The sequence below is a fragment of the Diplotaxodon limnothrissa genome, linkage group LG4 (assembly GCF_057381915.1).
Source record: "Diplotaxodon limnothrissa isolate DT_005_m linkage group LG4, D_limnothrissa_male_GT1.1, whole genome shotgun sequence".
Lineage (NCBI taxonomy): Eukaryota > Metazoa > Chordata > Actinopteri > Cichliformes > Cichlidae > Diplotaxodon > Diplotaxodon limnothrissa.
This window is the reverse complement of record NC_140599.1, coordinates 14893731-14914425: the sequence shown is the minus strand read 5'-3', so window position 1 is coordinate 14914425 and position 20695 is coordinate 14893731. Positions and strand designations below refer to the sequence as shown.

Below are 20695 nucleotides of genomic sequence, written 5' to 3'. Positions count from 1 at the left end.
GCCAGCCCTGATAAGAGGACAGACGCAGAAGCTCTCAGCAGTATGGTGACCACGTGCAGCAGTGGGTTCAAGTTGGTGATGGAAAGTCGCTCAAATAATGCACTTTTATTTCCACAAGAAAGGACCGAAAGCCTCAGTGGGTCTGCTAAGTGAGTCATACTGTAGATGGATGTGAGCCGCCTTCAGGTGTACAGTGAATCACGACTGTGTTCTTAAGTATTTCATGTCTTCTCGCATCACCCCAGTGCACTAGTCCATCTAACCTGTGCAACCACACAGATCCTGAGCATCCTTTCGCAAAAAGCTTGCCTACATACAGTAACATCATAAAACACACTCACAAATCCACAGTTATTAACATGTGTACAGTTATCTACCTGATTGATAAAACACTTTATTTTCTCTAGCTGTGCATGTTGGAGAATAAACAGGGCAGCTGCTGCCACACAGTGGCTCATTAACTGCAGCACATCTTGCCGTTTGTCAGCGACTCAAGCACACACACACACACACACACACACACACACACAGACACAGAAATGCAGACGAGCCAGACTTCAATAAAGCAGCAGCACGTACATTACAAAATATATATATATTTTTATAGATCGTATGACAACAAAGCACTTTTTCATGGCACTTTGTGATCACCGTGACAACCTCTCAAGAGAGGACAAATGTGACACAGAGCAAGTCTGACGAGCAAACGTTCATAATGAGCAAAGAACAGCGTACAAAGAAAAGTGATGCACAAATACAGCTTCGCTACAGGCTACACACACCGACATCCACCACCGAAGGGGACACGACAATAGTTGTGTGAGGGGGAGTGCTGTTGCTGTGTGTGAGTGGTGCATGTGGAGGGAACAGTGGAAATAATCCCACTGTCTATAGTTACACATACAGTACTCGGGATGGCGTGTCACTGGCCCTGAATTGAATGTACAGACAGACACAGAGTGGGTAAACGCCCTCCAAACGTTGGCTTTATTCTATCTAACAGCAGTACAGATGTGAACAGATGGGATCATTTTAGCTACAATCTCATCGTGAGACTCAGACTCACTTAAAGATTTAAAAGACTGTAAGGCCAAAAAAGGATTCTGTTCACAGCCTGATATAACTGGGATTAAACAAGCTCAGAGTTGTGCAGCAATGAAATGCTATATCCACGCTGGCAATCGCCGGCACCAGCGGTTGTTTAACCTGTTCATTCGTCCCATCCCTGCAGATGGATATAGCGTTTCAGTCCGCAACTTCTGACTGGTAGCTTTGATACAACTGTCACCACAAAAAAACCCACAAATATCTCTACACGTGACATAAAAGGTAGAAATTCACATTTCAAATAGGGGATGGCAACCAATCCAGATTCACTTTCATTCAGCCGAAAGCTCGGTGGAGCGAAGACGAGGACGTCTGCTTCTCAGGTTTTGGTGCAGGGATTGGCTTTCATAAGAGAGACCAGCCTTTTTTTTTCTTTTCTTTTTTTTTAAACTTTCCCTCCCTCCACATTTCTTTATCTGTATGTGTCTCTCGCTGCCAGATTATCAGCATCAGCTACGGGCCACAACAGCCAGTCTTGTGCTTCTGAGACTCGATGTAGTCGTGTATCTGGAACTTGGGCTCATTTGGCTGCTGCGTCGCTCTGTGCTTCAGCTCCCTGATAGAGAAAGAGAGAGATGCAGGAAGTTAGATGCAGAGGTGGCGGATGTGTGGGATAGAGCACAGACAGGCTGAGCAAATAAAGAATATGAGAAACGAAGAGAAACGTATCAGGATCTCCGTGTTCTGAGATTTTATCAGAATGCCTCAGGCGTGCTATCATTTAATCTGACATCCACTTAAGACTGCCATCACATCAGCATTACAAATCACCGGCATTAGTTTCATTTGCAGGTCTGGAAGCACACGTTATAAGCCGTCATTGCAGACTTCATGTGAACCTTTTGTAGATTTGCTTCCAGTCAGTAACTCATTAAAATACAGCAATCACACACTTATTATTTAGAGTCCAGAGGAAGCCTGACATGCAAAAAGTCTCATACTAATAATAATTATAGACAACAGGAGCAAACAACAAACTAAACAAAAACCAGTGGTTTGCAGTAGTTGAAGAGGAAGGCTTGATTGCATCAATTTAAAGTCTGAGACAGAGAAGAAAAAAACAACAACCACATAACCGAGAGGAGAACATCAGAGTAAACAACAGAGGTCAGGCGTATGCATGGAGCGGATAACAACCCTCATGTGAAATCTCACCGTTCATTATTCCACAAGCATGACCCGAGCTGAAGAGAATTCATTAGTTTGTTACCTTTGTGGACCGAGCACAAAAACATGCAGAATTTAGTGCAATTTATATTCAGTTCGTACTGCAAAGGGTTCTGTCTTTAAAAGGAGAATAGCTTTTGAAGTCTAACATACGAGATGTCATCAGCGATGATTTACCCTGCGACTTCATTTTTTATTCAGAAAAGAGAAGTAAGCCAAATGTTGATTGTGTTTGCAAGGCCAGCATTGGTCGTCCAGCTTTCATGGCCACTAATGATCCTCAACATCAAATCTGGGCCTGTTTTCTTTGTTTTCTTCTCTTTTCTTAGTTTTTGCAAGTTTGAGGTCGGTGGTGAAATTGACAAATAGGCTACTTCCAGGCAAGTGGTGGAAGTGGTGCAGAGGCACACAAGAAGGGGTATAGTTGCAAAATTTAAAGGTATGGTGTGTAAAATCTCACCACTAGATTTCAGTAAGTTCCAGATTGCAGTCAATTGAAGTCTGTTTTCTTACCCCTTCCAATTAAGTGCATATTCCTAGCTACGGTGGCCCCTGTGGGACAAACACCTCTGGCTGGTGTTTATCTGTAGTGAGTGTGTTTACCTCAGGTGTCAATATGCTGGGTGTCCACGTGCATTTACTCTGGTAGCTGTAAAACTTTGTGAAAGGGGTCTGATGCAAGCGAGTGAGTCACTAAAGCTCACTGCTGTCTGATGACAGCAAAACTGAGGTGAGTTTTTGAGGATATCCTGAACTTTTCTGTCTGTAGGCGTTTCTGTTAGCTGCTGTTAGCGAAACAGTCTTCGAAGTGGATCTAACAGTGTCGGCTTTGGACACCCTGACAGACGTTACACATTAATCAGTGTATATTTATGAATACAACATTCTCTTTGTTCCATTAAATAAGCTAAAAAATGACTCATTTTTTTATTTAGGTAATCAAAAGTGTTATCTACAGACTCCCCACATGGCAAAATGAATGAAACAGCTATGAGACCCAGAAATAAAATGTATGACTGATAAATTATAGCTACAAAAGTAAAAACTTTACAATAACTAGATCTACCTTTTTTGCTGATATGTATATTCTGTGCAGTGTCTTTTTAGTTTACTTTTTAGACTGAGTACAAGGTCGTTTTTTAAATAAACCTTTAGTCCATTCTGAGATCAGAATACAACACTAAATACACTAGAAGGCTAAAAGTGTATTGATGCTCAGATATCCTACCCATATGTGGCCATTAAAGATGTTATTCTAAAACTATGGACATTAATAAGCTATTACATGAGCATAGACTCTTCTGGGAATCGATCCCATTAGAGTTTATAAACTGGCTGAAAGGATTCAAATTCAGCCACAAATACCACTGTAGTCTATGATCCAGTTTATCCCAAAGCTACTGGATGAGGTTATGGTTAAACTCACCCCACAACGGCAGCATATTGTTTAAAAAATTAAATGTTGTGGGATTTCTTTTTCCCATATTGCAAACACCCTGTTCCAAAAAAGACAAAGAGCAGCAGACCAAAAGTATTCAAAACATGCATCTCATGCTCATAACTGCAACAGAACTCTGACTTGGTATGTCCAAAACTCCCCATCACCCATTTAATTTATTTGTTGGCTTTGCATTATTTTCTTCTTGGGTTAGGGTTAGTGATCAGTGATTATTTTAGTCAGATTATATTTTTCTTTTAACTGGAAATTAGGTGGAGTTTAGGCTTTTTTACGCATAGTGGGGGAAAATAAAACACAATTATAATATTAACATTAGCATTCGATCATACATCTCTTAAACCTGCATTATTTGCTCCTTTTAAGACTTGAGGATAGCCCGAAAAATTTAAAAAAGAATAACATAATTACCCTACTATGCTACCATGGCAACAAAACTGCCTGTTATCACATTAGGCAGACATATTGGTGCTTTACCTGGTAAGATGATGCTATGTGCATGCTGACAGCCAACTAAATCTTCAAAGCCACATTCTATAAAACCAAAAATTATCAGCTGACCTACACCGAAGTGGGTTCTTCGCTTCGGTCAACTAATTTCCATTACATAATGTAATCTCATCCATTGTGTACACATAGGTATTGATTACAGGAGGTTTAAAACTTACTTTCCTATAGCTTGAAAAGCCAGGTCCACATTGACTCCGGTCTTGGCACTGGTCTCCATGAATGGTACTCCATATTCCTGAGATGGAAAAAACATTAGAAGAGTAAAGACTCTCCTCTGCTGTGGAGAACATAACCACTTGAAAATGTCACGCATTACCTTGGCCAGCTTCTCCCCGTCCTCCGTCTTCACGACCCTCTCTGCAGCCATGTCTGACTGTAAGACAGCAAACGGAAAAACAAGTCATCACAGTGTAGGTGACGGGTCACAGATTCACCATGCCATCCGCTACATCTCGTCAGCCGGCACGTCCTGTCTCTTATCTGGCAGCCGGGCCGCCAGCTGGTGAGCCAGATCTCCTTCAGACTGGTGAAATGTTAGAATCTCCACCTCCAGCAGAAGACCGATGCCACCAGTCCCGCTGCTTTCACAGTAAACAATCTGAGCTGCTGCTACGTGACATCTAAGACCCTTGAGACGAGTGAGTTTTCTCTGAGCCACCAGAGGGAGCTTTTAGATATATTAGCAATGACTGCTGTTGCAGTGAGACAGGAAAATGTCTCTTTTCATCACCAGAAGCGCTTTGCAGGAAATATTCAATGCATCGGCCGCTTGAAGCAAAGCAACAGCAGTTTAGTGAGGCACTGTTTTTGGATGAATGTATCCTTAATAGTCATGATGATGGAATAACACCGGATGATGGATGAAAGCGACAAATTTGAAAACAGGCCGTCTCTGTGTGCACAGGTGTGCACATTAAAAGCACACAAATCAGAGGAGACACACAGCAACACGATCAGGACATCAATTTGTGCGCTTGTAAACGTTATGTTAAGAGATTAAGAGTTTGCATTCGTGCATGTGTGACAAAATGTGACAACGGCGTGTTAAAATTGTGCAAAGGACTTGTTATGCTCCTAATCTTTTATGTAACACTAAACGGAAGCTATGCTCACCTTGTTGCCGAGCAACATGATGACCACATCCTTCTGGGCATGCTCGTGTATTTCAGTCAGCCAAGCCTTCAAAAGTAGAAAAGATAGACAGTCAGAGGAGGAGGAGGATATTGGTCAATTAAAAAAAAAAAAAAGCAAACACCACCAGATGAAGCAAGCGCTCTGCTGTTCCACCTGAGCAGTGCGTTATTACCACCCTCCAATCAATCATGGCGTCACTGAGTCACTCTTGTCCTTGAATGTTTTTATTGCTTTTCATTATTGAAACTGTGTAACCAAGCAAATGATAACATCTTGTCATTCTAAAGAGAGAAGACGCTACGGGCCCCCGCAGTACTTTGCATGTAAATAGAGTTTAACGTTCAGCTTGAGGGGGCTTGGGAGCAGGAAGTGAAAATAAACACAGAGCAGAGAGGAGCAATGAGAGGCAGAGGCAGCGAAAGCACTAGGGGGAAAGTAATCTGAGAAAGTCTTACCCTGATGTTGTCAAATGATGGCTTGCTGGTGATATCATAAAGCAGGAGTAACGCTGTGAGAAAGGAAACATTTAAAAAAGGGCTACTCTTTCATAGGTGAACACACACACTGCTTTGCTTCATTACCTACTCTAGACCTTCCCCCACACGGAGAGCATGAGGAAGTAAAATACATAAAAATGCAAAGGTTACCTTGGGCATCTCTGTAGTAGGCGTGCGTTACACTGCGGAATCTCTCTTGGCCGGCTGTATCCCAGATCTGGGTAACAAAGCACACAGATACATGGTATGCAAACACTGGTGTGCATCCTGATCCACCCTCACGAAATACAAGACAGCTTGTTGTCAGCAGCACGCACTGCGAGCGATAATACCTCTCCACAAAGCTCTAACGCAGTAAAGCGTGAAGATTTGATTCAAATCCAGAATCTGAGTAGTTGAAGTTAGAAGTTAAAGCTTGCTGATAAAGCTAAACTTTGTATTTTTGTAGCTTTTTGCTCACTGGTCACTTCATTAGGTACACCTTGCTATTACCGGATTGGACCCTCAGATCTGCCTCAATTCATGAAGGTGCTGCAAATATTCCTCAGAAGTTTGGATTCATGTTGACATGATAGCATCACACAGTTGCTGCAGATTTGTCGGCTGCATGTCATTGATGTGAGTCTCCCCTTCCACCACATCCCAAAGGTGCTCGGTTGGATTGAGATCTGGTGATTGTGGAGGCCGCTGCACTACAGTCCAGCCCATCTGGCACCAACAAACATACCACGTTCAAAGTCACTTTTAAGCATCTATCTTCCACATTCTGATGCTCGATTTGAGCATGTCGCCCTAACCAACTCTACATGCCTAAATGTTGCTGCCATGTGATTGGATGATTACATATTTGCGTTACAAGAGCAGCTGAACAGGTGTACCTAATGAAGCGGCCCGGGAATATAATTATAATAAATGACCAGCTTGGCCATTTAGCTCATTGTCTTGCAAAATTACTGGCTCTAGTAGAGAAACTGCTAAATTAGTTGGCCTAGTGTAGCAGCTGTTTTCTTGAATACATCCTTAAATAAATCCTGCATTTTTACTATATTTGACTATATTCTAGGCATTTCTCAGCATTTAGTTCAATATCAAATGAAATTAATTTAGTTGTTTGTATATAGACATGTGGTGTTTCTGTTAATTCAGCATGTTGGCAGGTTGTAGGGCTGCTTCTGAACTTCCTGAGCTACTATGTAGGTTAAAATATAATATTAAGCTATATGCTTTTTTTAAAAACCCCAGTGTTTCCAAAACACAAATCAAAGAGCGAAGCACGTCACAAATGATTTGTAATGTCAAATAAATGGTATGAGGAAATGTTGAATACATCCTATCCACCTGCTGCAATTCATCCAGCCCCTTTGAAGTCTCTGAACCTTTCTGAGACTTTAGATTTTCTGCTGTAACTCATTACGTCTATTTTGGGATTAATCACAGGATTTTTTTCCCCTAATGTATAATGCTTGCAAAAGAAGAGAGGCTAAGATAGCAGAGGCGTCTAAATCTGTTGCCTCCCACTCAGTGTTGAATGAACAGGTCATAATGATAGACTGCCATGTTTTGGGGGACTGTGTGCCAACAGCATGCTGCCGGAATAAAACCCCAAATCCCTTTTTACTAACACAATATCTTTAACTGGATATCTTTAACAGTGGTTAAAATCACAGATTTCATTTAAATGGAGAAATCACTTTTTCTTTTCCAGGTAATTTTGGATTCTCTATCATCTCCCACCCTGGATGAACTGAGGTGAACCTAAAGCTGAGGCCATTAAAGCTGCTTGAGGGATGAAAGAGGAGCTGTCATGCGATGAGGTGAAATGCAGGCAGACATCGACAAGGTGCAACGCTCTCACCTGTAGCTTGACTTTCAGGTTGTCGACATCCACCACTTTATTCTAAGAAAACAAGGAGAGTCTGCGTGAGACAAGTCACCATATGTTTAGAGACTGGAGTGCTGCGGAAATGGCACAGAAATGAATGACGAACATCACAGCGGACCAAAAAAGCTCATGGACTCAGCGTGTGACAAAAAGAAACAGGGCGACTAAAAGTGGATTTGAATGCTGGCAGGGAAAGTAATTTGCAACACCCACACAACAGCGAGGTCTTTGGGATAAGAGACTTAATTACACAACAGTGAGAAAGAGGACTGGCAGCAGAACAACGGACTCCCCCGTTAATTTCCTGCCGCCCTGTAGGGGTGCCCTCTGATTTCCTGTTTTTAAAAAAGAAAAGAAAAGATCTGTCTAAAATAGTTTAGGCGACCCGGCTAAAAAAAATAGTGCTGTGATTAAGATGCTGCAAATTTTGGTACTGATCCAATAACGAGTAAATACAGGGCCATTATTGCAGATACCAGTTCCAGTATCGATACTTTTAACCCATAAAGACAGGAGGTGAGAGCAGCGTGTCATGATTTATGACATCAGTCTGGGAACACATTTTAATGAACGCTAATGAGTTTTGTTTTCCACAATAATAGATTGATACAACAAAACACACATTTTACACTTTCATCTATGTGAAATCTGTGAATATAGTGCATCCTTGAAGTTGGAGGTTTATATATATATATATATATATATACATAGTGGTGGTAGACAAACAGAAGAAGACGGCCGTAGTGATCGATGTAGCGGTTCCGAATGACAGCAATATCAGGAAGAAGGAACACGAGAAGCTGGAGAAATACCAAGGGCTCAGAGAAGAGCTCGAGAGGATGTGGAGGGTGAAGGTAACGGTGGTCCCCGTGGTAATCGGAGCACTAGGTGCGGTGACTCCCAAGCTAGGCGAGTGGCTCCAGCAGATCCCGGGAATAACATCGGAGATCTCTGTCCAGAAGAGCGCAGTCCTGGGAACAGCTAAGATACTGCGCAGGACCCTCAAGCTCCCAGGCCTCTGGTAGAGGACCCGAGCTTGAAGGATAAACCGCCCGCAGGGGCGTGCTGGGTGTTGTTTTATATATATATATATATATATATATATATATATATATATATATATATATATATATATATATATATATATATATATATATATATAAATTAATTATTTAAATAAAATTCAGAGGTTTTAATACTGAACTGAGGCTAGAAACAAAATATGGATATATCGATCCTGTTGCACTAGTATCGATCCAATACCAGTACCAACATTCGTATCGATACTATCGATGTTTGGATGATCTGGCCACCTTCGCTAAAACAAACAACAACAAAAAAAGACTACAGATTTTTGAAATCTGTAGAAAATCTGTTGAAAACAGATTTTTGGGAAGGGTGCAAAAGAGGAGCAAACAACAAGAGTTCTGCAGTGCGTTGCATCATGGGGGTAAAGGGAGAGTTTGAGGGGGGTTTTCATGCCACCGTGACCTGCAGGACGAAACCAGGTCATATGCATATTTCAAGCATGTACTGCAAAAACCACCACGACACGAAGGAAGTATGACTCGCGAGTGCACTTCCTTAATCAGTCTGAAACTTCATATCAGTGACAGGTCATCTCAAACGCTCCCTGCCTTTCCTGCAAAAGCACGGAAGTACGCACGTCAAAAAGAAAAAGAAAAAAGACAGAAAAACATAACACAAACGCCGCACAGAAACACAAATAACGAAACCTCTATGACGTGTGCAAGGCTGTCACTGGCAGCAACGAGCTGCCACCTGCTGAATCGTCTGCTTTTGGCGGAATGGACATGGTTCAACCCCTGCATTAGTTGCCATGGGTTTCCATTTTCTCGCCCCCACAAAATTATGACGTGAGAGGAGCCCGCATGCTGAGTAACTGCTACAAGAAAGCATGCCGAAAATAGACCGGCCATGTTACAAGCTACAACAACACACTGCCTGTCTGCCTGTGCATGCGTATGAGACAACCTTTTCACCTTTCTCCCAAATGTGACAGCAAAAGGTGACTCTCTGCCAGGCCCTCAGTCTGACACTACAAACGAATGCAAGTGTTGATCGGTGTTGATGCATTTTATGAATTGGCTGCAGCACTTGTTGCTGAGCGAGGGGAGGCAGAGTGAGAGATGCTGATGCGTCGTGTACCTGTCAGACATCCATTACGCTCCTTCGTGTCTGCACCTCTATCCAGAGAAGACAATACATCACTTTGGCTAATGCAGCACAATTTCCTCCTCGAACCACCCCCACCCACCTACCCATCCAACCCCCTACTTGACTTGCCATTAGTGAGAGTGCTTTGCTCTGATTGGAGGATAACTCGGATGCTGAGGGTGAGCCTGTCCACTCGGTCCGAGCAGCACATTTGCCCGTTTGCATCAAATCCAGCACTGTGTGGGTTGTGTGTGTGTGCGCGCACACGAGGTGTGTGTGAATAAGAGCTCGTCTGTCAGCATGGTGACTCCTCCAGGACTGAGCTGAGCTGCAGCCAATCTTTCCAGGAGACAGGGACGTGGGCAGGCATCTGCCAAGACATTTATGAAGCAGTCCGCAGCCTAACAGCACAAGTGGTCTGTGAACTCCACTGATATTTTTTTGTACATTTGGTGCTATCAACGCAGAATGACGAAGTGTTCCTCGCAGAAACTGCAGGGTGATAATTGGGTCGATGTCGCTCGTTAACAGACAGATTACTGTTGTTTTTGTTGCTTTGCGGATAGTATTAGGTTGTTTTTGCACACGTAAGTTATTGCTTCATATGATTAACAAGAATACTGACACACACACACACACACCCACACACACACACACACACGGAAAGGCTCATAGAGAAATTGAGCATCATTATGGTTTATTGGGTGACTTCTACAGAATCTCACCCTAAAGTCTATTCCAACGGTGGCTATAAAGTTGCCTCCCAGAAATGCCCCATCTTTGAAGCGCACCAAGAGGCATGTCTTCCCCACGGCCGAATCTCCCAGCAACATCACCTAGAGCAAACCCACCACCAAAGAAGAAGAAGAGGGGACAACAGGTTACAGCTGATCAAAACAAACAAACAAAACAAAAACCCATTGACACAAAAATAAACCGACAGATGTGCGTTGCATTAAACACACTGCATGAACATTTCACAGCTGGAATCATACAGTTTGACACCCACGACCACGCTGTGCAGTATATCATGTATCAAGCCACAGTACACTACAGTGTTGACTTAGCCGCCACCAGGATGTGACACTTTGCAAGTACTGGGGGGGTTAAGATGTGATCAGCCAACTCTGTAATTTTACTCTCGTCATTTTTTTTTTTCATTTTCTTTCCAGCAGGCACCCCTTTCCAATCAATATTGGAATTACAACAACGGGGGTGCGTAATTGTACAATCAATCCAGCAGCATGAAGGTGAAAATATTACGCATTGCTTACACCGAGTCATGGCTGCTTCAATAAAAGAAAAAGCACGCCATGCAAATGCGCACGGGCTAACAGAGTTGCACTTGAATGCAAGTTTTGCTGCCGTCTCTGTGAGTTGATGGAACAGTGTGAAAAACCTGGGCGGCTCTCATTCAGCAGAAGCTGTGAGGAGCAACAAGTACACCCTCTGCAAACATCTGGGCGGACGAGGATTTAGAGCCTCCTCAAAGAAAGGCTTATTCAGCACCAAACCGGGTGGATGACTTGTCTGCTATGCTGTCATTATGCAAACTGTAAAAAAAAATAATGGCCTGCTAAAAGGCAGAGCCTTCAGATTGCATTTCTTTTCTCTCTCTCGCTTGTGATCACCAGTGAGCGCTGCACATGTGAAAAGTCAATAGTCGTGTCGCTGCTGCTGAAGGTACACCCAGCTGTCACAGTGCAATAAATGTACACACCTGTTCCAACTGTAGCACCACAAAAAAGGCAAAACAAGCCCCCCCCCGAACACAGACACAACAAGACGGAAATACACACCTTGAAGGCAATATCGTAATACTCGTTAATAGACGCGCATCTCTCCAAGACATATTTTGATGTGCCGTTTTTTGCCTGCTTCTCCGTCAACGATGCCTTTCTCGTGGACATCGCAGTGCCAAGGGAAAGAGCGCAGGCTAAAGAGCCTTCCCCCCTTCCAAAATTAAAAATTAAAAACCCCAAACAGTTCCGATCTCCGAAGGTGTCCAAGAAAACAAAACAAAAACAAAAAACAGGAAGAAAGACGCGCAAAGAGCCTCCAGCGAGATCTCCGCCAACTCAGTCCCAGTGTCCGCCAACCTCCACCTCTGCTCGCATACTGCGTGTGGCCACGAAAGGATCACCTTCCCAAGTGAAGAAAGGAGGAGAAAAAAATCACACCTCAACTCGCGCACTGTGAGAAGACGCGGAAGAAGACGGTCAAAACTTAAACATCAGCTGCAGCGGCGCCATCCAGCAGTCAAGGAGAAGGCAGTGATGACAAGCAGGCGGAAACATTAGTGTGATTGTTCAGAGCAGAGCGGTGCATCGTGGCGTGGGCAGATCATTAACTGAGCAGCTATGCGAGGACGTCGACGGCGGCTCCGCGGACGATGGTGTGTCTTTCACGCTGACATTGGAGCCGCGGGGGTCAGACGCGCTGACGGCTGACTCATCTGCCACAGGTGGTGGTGCTCGATCGAGAGGATCACCCCCCCCCCCCCCCCGCCACACCCCACTCCATCCACACGCACACGCACAGGTGAGAGGTGGACGGACTACTAGTTTAAAGATCCACAAATCATACTTGGCTGTTCATTTACACCACCATCAACATCCCTGCGCACACACCAAAACCTAATATGTGCCCAATTTTTACAAACATCTTTTTTTGTTATCCTGGGACATTCTATCGAGTCTTGTTAAACTGGTTTGAGTCTTTTGTTATTCTTGCGCCTTCTTGATCGACCAGTTGTCCTCCCAGTTTCCAGCTACAGCAGCAGACAGTGTTTGTCTCCACCTGCCGTTCGGAGAGGAGACTCTCCGCGCTCAGACGGGACTAAAGGCGGCACGGTCACAGATCATTTATGTTACGTAACTGACATGCGATCTGCCGCTCACACATATGAGCTCATGAGTCCCCGTCAGCGGCAGCAGCGTCTCCCCCTCTTGCATTAACATAATGAGAAAACATGGAGCTGGGCATGTCGTGGTTTTGTGGTTGGCATCCTAGCCGTCTGTGTCCGCATTTGTTTCCTGTTTTACTTCCGAGTTTCTTTTTAAAATGGAGATTTAATTCATTTTTTGGGGGGGGGAAGCGACCCCAATCTTCGTGGCTGCGTGTGATCCTTTGTTAAATCATGAGTTAACTGTGGTTAACCACATTGTTTTTTCTTGGAGAGCTGAAAGCCACACCCAGGCCTGATTACTGCCAGACATGTTGGATAAAGAAATCAATGAAACAGAAGCTGTCTGACAAACTGAAGCAGGCTAAAAGATTTCAAAACGCAATATGTCTGTCTGGTTTGTCAGTCATCCAGGTCACAGGACTCTAAGGAGCTTGGAAAGAAAAGCAAAAAGTCCAGTCACTTTCCTTTCCAGGCTCCTTAGATGATGCAACAGATTTCTAAAAGGAACAGCTGAAAAACAAAGTCACTGACATGTATCAGTCTGTAAAGGGTTACAAAGATATTTCTAAGGCTTTGGGACTCCAGTGAACCACAAAGGGGGAAAACTTATATTGAATCTTCCCATAAATTTCTTGCCAACAAAAACGGACTGCAGGAGCGCATCAGCGATTCATTCAGGTCACAAAGAACCCAGAACAACATCTAAAGAACTGCAGGCCTCATTTGCCTCAGTTAAATTCAGAGTTCATGATTCAACAATACAAAAGCGACTGGGATCTATGGAGAAAACCACTGCTGACCAAAAAAACACAAAGTTAAACAACTTGTTGCAAATGTTGGAACAATGAATTCTGCTCTCTACTAGAAAATCCTGAAGGATATTTTCTGACCATGAGTTTGTCCCCTGAAGCTGAAAGGCCCTTGAGTTCTGGAGCAAGACAATGATGTCTTAAATGTCTTAAAATGTCTTAAAAACATCAAAATTAAGCTTTTGGATTGGCCTAGTCAAAGTCATGACCTTAAATAGGCTGTTCGTGCTTGAAAACCCTCCAGTGTGGCTGAATTAAAACAAATCTGGGCCAAAATTCCTTCTATTGTGTGAAAGATTCACTGTCAGTTATCACAAACACTTGATTGCAGTTCTTGCTACTAAGAGTGGCACAGCCAGTTATTAGGTTTAGAGGGCAATTACTTTTTCACACAAGGCCAGGTAAGTTTGGATAACTTTTTTTTCCCCTCCACCAATTAAATCACCATTAAAAAAAAACTTGTTTGATGATCTGAAACATTTAAGTTTGGCAAATGTACAAAAAAAGCTAAGAAATCAGGTAGGTGGCAAATACTTTCACAGCTCTGTGCAAGTCTTCTTTTTTTTTTTTTTACCTCGTGCCACTTTTGTCGTGTTGCTTTATTTGCTCAGTTATAGTAATTTAAATCAAACCTGCACAGTTCTCATCAAAGAACTCGCGTCTCTCACTCTCAACAAATTACTCCACGTGGAAAAAACACTCACTAACTGACATGACGGAGCCGTGTCAGAGCAGCACGTTGGAGGTGCAGCTGAGGAAAATGAGTCAATTTAACATTTCAGATCGTATCAGATAAACTGTCAGTTACCAGTTCCTGCGTGCCCGTTTTCCCCCCCGGTTCACTGCTTTACGGCTTATGAAGAGAAGACATGTCTAAAATATCTGAACGCAGAGACTGAAAAAGCTTTAAATCTCAATTTGTTCCGGCCAGCTCAGCACAACTGCCTGAATTTCCACCTTGCTGATCATCTCAGCCAGGTCCTTTCAAAGTGTCGCCTGCAGACACCCAATGAAAGGCACTTTTTGCACACCCTGTCTCACCCCTGACTTTAATCCAGCACACTTACGCTTCCAGGAGATTTATTTATTTATCTATTTATTTTTGTAGTGCATCTTTCTGCAGGGCGTTTGAACCTTAGATCATACATTTCTGCAAACTTATGCAAATGTGCAATGCCAAAGCCAGTTTTCTACTTTCCCGCAGATTTTCCCCCTCCTTTGCGCTGCACTAATGGCAATGACACAAAGCCAAAGTTATCATCAGTGTGGCAACAAGGGGGAAAAAATCCACCAGACTAAGCCATGCATGCCTCCTGTTTGTCTCTTTTGGCCTTCACTTGTCACCCTCAGCCACAAAAAAAAAAAAAAAAAAAAATGTCACAAAGCATCAAATCAGTCTTGTTGGAAGCATCTTTGCAACAAACATCCAGCAGCAAATAGCCTGCACGCCTCAGCATCCATCGCTTGTGCTCTCCTGATAGTAATTTCAATTGTAGCATTGGCATCATTGACTATAATCCTTAACCCCTGCAGTGTGGTAAGGATTATAATGAATGCAGTGATAAAATGCAACATTGGTGCACTGGAGAAGCGCCGCTGATTCACGTCGCACTTCACTGACACATACCGAAGGAGTCAAACACTCCCCAGCACCCAAACAGAGAAGATTTGCTTCGCAGCAAATGTCACGACTTTAGTGCAAACAGCCCATCACGGTGACATCTCCCTCAACACTCGGGTGAAGTCAGCGGCTTAATGAGGTGGGAGGAGGAGGGAGAGAAAGCATACACATATATACACACACACAGACACACGGGCGAGCAAGGCAGAAGTATGAGTGAGCCAGAACAAAGAGTGGGTGGGGTGAGCGGTGGACATGAAAAGTGGACTCACCGTGAAGCCGATGCCCACGGTGGAGGTGAAGGACCCTGCGATGAACTTGCCCTGGTCAAACTGAACCAGCAGGGAGGTCTTGCCCACTCCGCTGTCCCCCACCAGGATGGTCTGCAGACAGATTTACAGAGAAACAGGCAACATCATGCAGGCTTCAGCGCTGCAGCTTCTACTTGTCGCCCGAGGCCCTGCGCTGTGTGGGCACAGGCGGTGTAGGACAATGCGTGTGTTCATAGGCTGCTCAGTGTGGAGCTCTGTGCTCCATGATGCTGTGTGACAGCCGGAGCTGGGAGTCAATAACAGCAAAAAGAGGGAAGCACAATGGGCACCGGTGAAGCGGGAATGTAATCGGGTTATGTGTGCGAGATCCGTGCTCACGTCTCAGACTGATGCCTCACATCTGCTCCTGTACCCTTATGGTGCCACTATCTCTCTGTTACTCCCATTTTTCTCTTAGACATCACAGATTCACTTCAGTTCTAACTGTTAACCTAAGTACAGCTCATCAAAGTAAAGAGCTTTGGATACAGAGGTGTTAACCAACAGGTAACACTTTATAATACAGCCCGTGACTAAAGGTGTAATTACCCTGTAATTACATGGTATTTTAGTGTATTTTATTTGAAACTACAATATAATTATATTTACCTACAAATACTTACAGGTAGCTACACTAGAATAAAGGGGTAAAAGGTCAGGTGTTTACATGAAATAAAGAAATGACTATGCTGTGAGTACATTTAAGTTGTGTATAACTCATTTTAAGTAGTGTGCAATGTGCCAAAATAATTTGATTAACTTTAAGTATTGCATACCTACGGAAATTTCACAGGAAACAAACTATTCTTTCAGTAAAGTGTTGAATAATATATTAATTTTGTGGAAAAATAAAGTGTATTTCCCCATCTTACATTGTAACTACACTGTACTTTTCAGGGTGCAGGTCATATTATGGAGTGGCTTAACTTTGGCTCTCTAATAGGTCACACACATTTATTTTCACTTTAAGCTGGTCAGGGAGAACAGTCTTCGTCACATTTGTAGTATACATAAAAGGACTGTTGAGTAATAAAACATCGATCACGTACATTAACCTAACGGATATTCAGGTGAGATGAATGCACTTCATAATACAGCCCGTGCCCTGAAAAGTACAGCATATTTAGGATGTAAGATGGGGAAATAATTTGGTTTTCTTGCAAAATTACCATGAAATTGCACTTAAATGTACTCACAGCATACTAATATCTTTTTGTGTAAAAGCCAGACTTGTTATCCCCTTATTCTAGTTCATCTAACTTTAAGTATTTGTAGGTAAATATAATTACATCATAATTTCAAATAAAATACGTTGAAATTTCTTGTGTTCATGCGCCGCTTTATAAAGTGTCACCAACTAATTTTAGTTCAGGCAAGTTACAGTTTAGCAAAACAACTTCTTAGCATCAGGTTAGGATATCTTAAAAATAAGTGGAATCTATTAATTTTCTTCTGCTTTTCCAAATTAGAGTTTGGAGTCTATCCCAGCTAACCTGTCCATCACAGGGATTACACAAACAGACAACCATCCATTCAAACTGCATACAGAAAGGCCCCAGGCTGGATTTGAACCCAGGACTCAACATCAATTATCCCCCCCACTGCATCATGTTACATATGCATTACAGATTACAGTGGATCTATAGAAACACCACAAAAATGTCACATGTGGAGGTTTTAAATCTAAATATATTCTAAGGTTCTGGGCAGCAGAGTCATCATAGTTTTGTATTTTTTCATATTTTTGAACTTTTATTTCATATTGACCTGCTAGTTTTAGTTCGGTTTAGTTTCAGTTATTTTTTGATTGTTTGTTTTAGTTCATTGGTTCAAAATCTTTAGTTTTAGTTTAGTTTTTATTACCTTCAGTGTGAGTTCTAGTCTTTTTAGGTGTTGTTGTATATTGTAAATCATACTAGAGGTAAGATTTATTAAAATCAGTGCAGGTATTACAATAAAAACACATATTTTAAAAGCAGTGGACTCACAAGCTGTAATATAAATATGTTTTTATTTATAAAATCTTGTTTCCCATTTAGTTTCAGTTTAGTTTTAGTTAACTATAACAACCTTGATGTGTAATACTACCATCATCTCACCAGGAAGATACAGCAGGTAAAATAAGAACTGAACACGTCAGCGGTTTTCTAAGTAAATCTATTTCTAAAGCTGCCGTTGAAATGAAATTCTCAGTCTTAACAACCCATCCAATCCACGCATGCAAAGAAATCAAACCACAGATGTCCATAAATTATGTGTAATAGTTTGCTCTTTTAAATTTTACTATTTCTTTGCAACATAATGTTGATTTAAAAAAAATATGCTTCGGCAGCAGTTTCACCAGAAGCTCAGGTGGGAAGCACAACTCGTTAACACAGTAGTGATTCCCAAAGAGAGAGCCAGGGCCCCCTGATGGCCTTCCAAGGTACTGCAGGTGAGCCAACGTAATCTCTCTTGTAATTTGATTAGAGTGAAGATTTAATATTTGGGTGGAAGGATTTTCAGGGTGTTGGCTTTGAGAATAGCTAAATTACCACATTAGGGTCCTACAGGGGACACGTTTCTTTGGAACAAAAACATTTTGGTGGTAATACTGCAGTTTTACTTGATTTGTTATTTTACTGCCAGCTTAATTTAACTGAAAAGATCTCACACAAACATACTTTAAGATGTCATGCAGGTGTGAAATGTTCTTGTACACGTTTCAGACCGAGAATTTGACGCACGCACAAAAGCAAGACGCAGCGCCACAGAAACGGCCGCTGGCTCTGTTTGCTGAGGGTCATCCATCACCCCAGCTGCCATCTGACTTGCCACCGCAGCTCTGGCAACAACTGGCCTTGTCGCCATGGTTATTGTCTCCCTGGCTTCTAGAGTACCCAGCCTTGAGGTCCTTGGCAGCAGATGCTTGCCTTCTTTATTGACATTACTCACCCCACCGCCTCTCCATACACAGAAGTCCTCCTCACCCTCCTCCTCCTCCAGCAGGCCAGACTCCACCGCCTGCTTCTTATCTGCAGTGTCAAGGAGCTCAGATAGAGTGCAGCGTGACAGCAGGCAGCCTCTGTACTCCTCACTTTAAACACCGATATTCATGTTCTGCACATTCAATTTGCTTCCCACATTAAAAATCTAACAAGGTGACATGCAAGCCGAACATCTGAGGCTACGTGGCTCCCTCGCTCTCCAGCGTGCTTCCTTTTGATGGAAACTCCGGAGCAGGATGCTTTTAGTCTGCAATAGCAGATATAACATAAAGTGTTTGCTTGCATCCCTTTCAAAGAGAGAGCAGGTATGAGCACCTGAAGTAGAAACAATGCAGACCAGGTTAGATGTAGTGTGCGGCCCCCTCGGAAACCATCAGATTACTATTTCATACCACCTACATGAAATTTTGATGTCAGCATGCTGGCAGCATTTTCAGGACTGACGCTGGAGACGAGAGCAGCCATGAAACAGAAGTCAAAGCACAGGAGACTGGTGGTGTGGATGTTATAAAGCGGGAGGTGGGGGGGTAACTACAGCTTTTTCAGAGACCTGTCTGAACCCTGACACTGAGGAGACCCAGGACAGCTTTAGAGGCCAGCAGAATCCCACATACGTTTCGGCATATTTGGTGCTTTTGCCGGAGCCAAATTTGACATTTTGTCAAACTAGTTGTGACAGCGTTGCTACACTGCAGAGGTCTTTCCATGATAAGATAAAAATTCGAGCTCAAACTGAACATCCAAAAGAGAGAGCACATCACCCCACGTTCCTTCTGGTAAAACGCTGAAAAGACTGCAGGTTTTTGCTTTTACAGTGCATATTTTATTTTCTACTTTCTCGCCAAAGCAGTTTCTTGTCACACGTTTTCATGTAGGACTTCAACATTTACTGGCTCAGTGCAGCCTGCAAACAAAATTGGAACCATCAGTATGTAGTATGTGCTGGGGCTGCTGGCAGGCTAGAACTCGGCAAAACAGCAAATGCATCCATGAATTCAATTAGTGAGGAAGCAGGAGCTTGTTCTTGGCTTACCATAATCAATACTTGTTTCACACATATCCAGTAATGGAATTACGGAGCATTCAGAGCGATTAAACCATTAGACTATCTGCAAGAAATGCCCACAATCGGAGACAATAAACAGGATTTCACTTGCTTTGTCTTTAGTTAAAACTGTGCAGCTCCTGTGATTGTGACAAAGTCCAGAAGTTATCCTGCTGACTAACGCGAAATTGGTGGTGAACATTAAGTGATGTGCTCTTTACAGTTCTTAGACAGCGCTTTTAGTTTTTTAATTTTATCCAACATCCATTCACACTCATAAATCATGACACACTGCACTCCCATAACCCCCTAGTACTACAGGGAGGTTATATTGGGTGGCATTAGATTATTGTTGGGTACAGATGTTTCCAGAAAATGACACAGGAGTCACTGTGGAAAGAATAGTTAATTATTTAAAAAAGCACATCCTTTTGAAAGTTAATTTAAAAGTAAATTAAGATTTTATATTTTTTTCTGTGGTAATCTGTAATTTCACTTTTTATATTGTTAGTTTCCCGCATCATTTTTAATATAGTTACATAAATACCTTGTGTGTTAGTTCTTCATTATAAGGGTAGGTGATGGCCGTGGGCGTCTGTCCATCCTCTGTGGATGACATGTACGCGCTGTCCGAGGAAACCATCTTCCCCCGCTCATTCATCCTGTGCGTATCCCAGCTGTCGTCCATCCACTTTCTATTAAATAGTAATTATCAGCTCCTAACCAAAAAGCAGGTGAAGTCCTAGAGGTGAACTAAACGTTTATGCTTCCTCTCCATCCTTTTTATCGCCCTGTCTTAATTCCTCCACCCCACCTTCTCTGCATGTCTCCTTCACCCCTGGATGGTTTATATCACCATGCTACGATGTATAATTATGTTGAAACTAAATATTTAAAAGAAGGAGTTTTGGTCAGAGATGATAACGGAAGTGTAGCTTATACAGTATTCATGATGCAAGTCATGTTGAGCTTTTTAACAAGGAAGGGAAAAGGAAGTGTTCAGCGCCCCGGAGAGAGAGCCTCATAAATATCTCCCATCGTGTTCTTGTAAGAGGGAAAACCCCTCGAAATGTAGCGGAAAGG

The 20695-nt window shown here is 42.7% G+C and overlaps 1 protein-coding gene across 2 annotated transcripts; it reads right to left on the bottom strand.

Annotated features, from left to right (window-relative positions):
* Window positions 1-1392: 1392 nt before the first annotated feature.
* Window positions 1393-20300, bottom strand: LOC146633468 (ras-related protein Rab-37). Of its 2 annotated transcripts, none has more exons than XM_085352267.1 (9): window positions 20160-20300; window positions 15542-15652; window positions 7727-7768; window positions 6022-6088; window positions 5830-5882; window positions 5354-5419; window positions 4557-4613; window positions 4399-4475; window positions 1393-1663 (listed from the first exon to the last, which is right to left on the bottom strand). In XM_085352267.1, the coding sequence occupies exons 1-9, from the start codon at window positions 20298-20300 to the stop codon at window positions 1561-1563; spliced, it is 717 nt and encodes a 238-aa protein (XP_085208393.1). In that variant the 3' UTR covers window positions 1393-1560. The 2 variants fall into 2 exon arrangements, with proteins under 2 accessions (XP_085208393.1, XP_085208392.1); XM_085352266.1 differs by lacking the exons at window positions 15542-15652; window positions 20160-20300 and adding exons at window positions 10657-10767; window positions 11731-11862.
* Between the last annotated feature and the right edge of the window lie 395 nt (window positions 20301-20695).